This window comes from Bison bison, unplaced genomic scaffold (genome assembly GCF_000754665.1).
Source record: "Bison bison bison isolate TAMUID 2011002044 unplaced genomic scaffold, Bison_UMD1.0 scf7180017864182, whole genome shotgun sequence".
NCBI classification, from domain to species: domain Eukaryota; kingdom Metazoa; phylum Chordata; class Mammalia; order Artiodactyla; family Bovidae; genus Bison; species Bison bison.
Genome location: NW_011494754.1, coordinates 1,650,658 through 1,653,809, shown reverse-complemented (window position 1 = coordinate 1,653,809; position 3,152 = coordinate 1,650,658). Strand labels below are relative to the sequence as shown.

At 47.2% G+C, this 3,152-nt stretch overlaps 1 protein-coding gene across 2 annotated transcripts in view; it reads right to left on the bottom strand.

The window, feature by feature from the left end:
• Positions 1-2,870, bottom strand: part of DCDC2 (doublecortin domain containing 2) — a 146,138-nt gene extending 143,268 nt beyond the window's left edge. For both annotated transcript variants that reach the window (XM_010843512.1, XM_010843513.1), the window contains exons 1-2: positions 2,842-2,870; positions 2,285-2,674 (exon numbers count right to left, since the gene is read on the bottom strand). In XM_010843512.1, coding sequence (XP_010841814.1) covers positions 2,285-2,577 — 293 coding nt within the window. In that variant the 5' untranslated portion in view covers positions 2,578-2,674; positions 2,842-2,870. The remainder of the gene's footprint in view (positions 1-2,284; positions 2,675-2,841) is intronic.
• Positions 2,871-3,152: the final 282 nt, after the last annotated feature.

The window sequence follows — 3,152 nt, the reverse complement described above, 5'->3', positions numbered from 1 at the left end:
GTCTCCCCATGTCGTTCTTTCTCTTACCTTCTGGCTGAATTATTCAGCCTCTTTTCTCCACTGAATTTCCTCACTGAGCTATCCTTATTTCAGCCTCTTTTCTTCACTGAATTTTACTGAGCTATCCTCATTCTATTACTCTTTATATCCTTAATTAACATTTAATTAAGCAATTGTCTCCTGATCTTCGCCTACGCCGTCTCTCCTTCGAATACCCTGGATCAGCCGGGGCTGGTCCCCGGCAAAAACTTACGCATAATTGTTCATAGCAGGGTTATTCATAATAGCCAAAAGTGAAACAACCAAATATCCATCAACGGATTAAAGGATAACAAAATGTGCTATAGCTATATTACAGAATATTATTCAGTCATGAAAGAAGGAAGTACTGATACATACTACAACATGATGGGCCTTTAAACATGATACTAAGTGAAGGGAGACAGAAACACACAAAGTCACATATGACTACTTTTACAGGCAGACCTTGTGTCATTGCACTTAACCAATATTGTGGTTTTCTACAAATTGAATCAGGTTTGTGGCCACCCTGAATACAGAAAGCCTATCAGTGCCGTTTTTCCAACAGCATTTGCTCAATTCAGGTCTCTGTGTCACATTCTGGTCATTTTCACAATATTACACACTTCTTATATTAGTGTATTTGTTATGGTGATCTGTGGTTAGCGATCTTTGATGTTACTATTATGACCTGCTAAAAGCTCAGATAATGGTTAGCATTTTTTAGCAATAAAATATTTTTTAAATGAGGCATGTACTTTTTTTAGACGTAATGCACACATAACAGACTGCAGTATAGTTTAAACACAACTTTTATATATACTCGTAAACCAAAAAACTCCTGTGACTGCTGCTGCTGCTGCTGCTGCTAAGTCACTTCAGACGTGTCTGACTCCGTGCGACCCCATAGACGGCAGCCTACCAGGCTCCGCCATCCCTGGGATTCTCCAGGCAAGAACACTGGAGTGGGTTCCCATTTCCTTCTCCTGTGACTGGCTGTATTGCAATACTGACTTTACTGCAGTGGTCTGAAATAGAACATGCAATATCTCCAAGGTTTGTCTGTATATAAAATATCCAGGATAGATAAATCCATAGAGACAGAAAAACTAATAACTACTGGCCAGTGGTTACCAGAGGAAGGGGAGATGGGGAAATTGGGAAGGTACAGGATTTCTTCTGGGAGTGATGGAAATGTTCTAACATTAGTTTGTGGTGATGGTTGCAAAACTCTATGAATATACTAAAACCACCGTGGTTTATGTTATGTGAAATCTACCTCAGTACAACTGTAAAAAAAAAAACCATGCAATATTAAATTCTACATGTCCCACAGTACCCACCCCCACGAGGAATAATTTTTCTCAACCCCCATATAATTTTACTTTTCTAACTGCACTCACCCCTTTGTACTTTGCATTAAAATTACTGGTGTGCACATAGCCTATCTCCTGTTAGATTGTGACCTCCCAAAGAACAAGTTGTGTCTTATCTCTGTTCCCTTCACAGACCAAAGGCACAGTTTGCCAATGCACTGAACACCCACAGTAAGTGAGCTCCCAGCCAGGAACTGGGGACAAGCATCACTAACGACCCCTGTCCTTCAAGATTTAACCATCAAGCATCCGGTGACCGGCTTGCAGACAAATACAGTAAGCCAGTAAACTTTTCCAAGCATAGAGGCAATCCCCTTAATGTACAGGTGGTGGGAGGAGGGGCCGCACAAAGTGGGGCGTGGTCAGTTCTACTCGGAATGGAAGTCTAAAGAATTTCAACAGTGAGAAGAACGTGCAGAGAGCACTTTCTCCACTGGTGACATTTCAGTATCCAGTTTTTCCGAGTCATTTTTAAGAACATTATTTCGACTAAATTGATAGATTTCCACACTGTAAATCAACTATACTCCAATCAAAATTAAAAATAAAATGATAGGTCCCAAGAAAAAAGTGGAAAGAGAAAAAGAACATGAAATGCGAAATATCTAACATGACGTATGTGCTACTCTTTCCAAATAGCTAGTCATTGAATACTTTTTTTTTTTAAAGATTCTCATCCATCATCACACCTTTAAAGTCTGTTCCTACTGCTCCCTAAGTGAGCTTTCTTCTCCAACCACGGTTTCAACCTCTAATGCAACCGCAGCGGGAGCTTTGAGGGCCATCAACTCGCACAGCCACAGCCCCTGAGCCCACCGAGGTGGGGGTTACTCCTCTCCACCTTAGCAACCCCTGAAACGATGGGCGGTGGGGACAGACGGACTCACTTGAGTTTCTTGAAGGATTCCTGGCCCCCGGCCACGTAGTTGCCCCCGCTCTGGATCTGGTCTAGCCTCCAGATGCGGTGCCCGGTCCGCGGGGTGTAGATGTTCCGAACCGCTCCGAAGGGCGCCTGGACGCCGCCCGTCACCTCCTTGAGGAAGACGTCGAAGCTGGACACCTTCTTCTCGTGGAAGACGACACGGCGGCCCGTGAAGAAGGGGTCCCCGTTGCGGTACACCAGCACGCTCTTCACGACCGGCTGCGACAGGTGCCCGGACCTGGCACTGGTGCGACTCATCTTCCCCTCGGGACTCCCGCGCGGCTCGCTTCTCCGGGGGGAGGCACCGCGGCTGCCCCAGCGGCCTCACAGCACACGCGCGGCGCGGGGTCGCGTCCTGAAACGAACGCGAAACAGACAAGCCCGCGCGGGTCACCGCAAAGCAACCGCGCGCGCCCGGCGTCCACCCGGCGGAGACCCTGCCGGGGCAGGACTCACCCGGCACGTTCAAGTAGTTCACCCGAGTCTGCACCACCAATCAGCGCTCGCCGTGCGCGCACACACCTGTTTCTCTCGCTACCGGCGGAATCAAGGTGTAACCACCTCTGCACCGGAGCTGCGCCAGGGGCGGGAAACAGGCAGACTGCGTGCGCCTGGGTGGGAGAGAGGTGGGAACACATACACATGCACGAACTATATAATCGTAAATATGCTGAAACTTCTTTCCTGGCTCCCACTTCTCAATCTCCTGTTTGTTCCCGAAATCAAGTAATTAGGGTTTGCGCTGAAACTGCCCAGCTTTTTCCTCGCTGGGAGATATATGCCTAAAGTGCACTGAGATAGAGGAGAGTCGAGCGTCCGAGACCCCTCGCCCC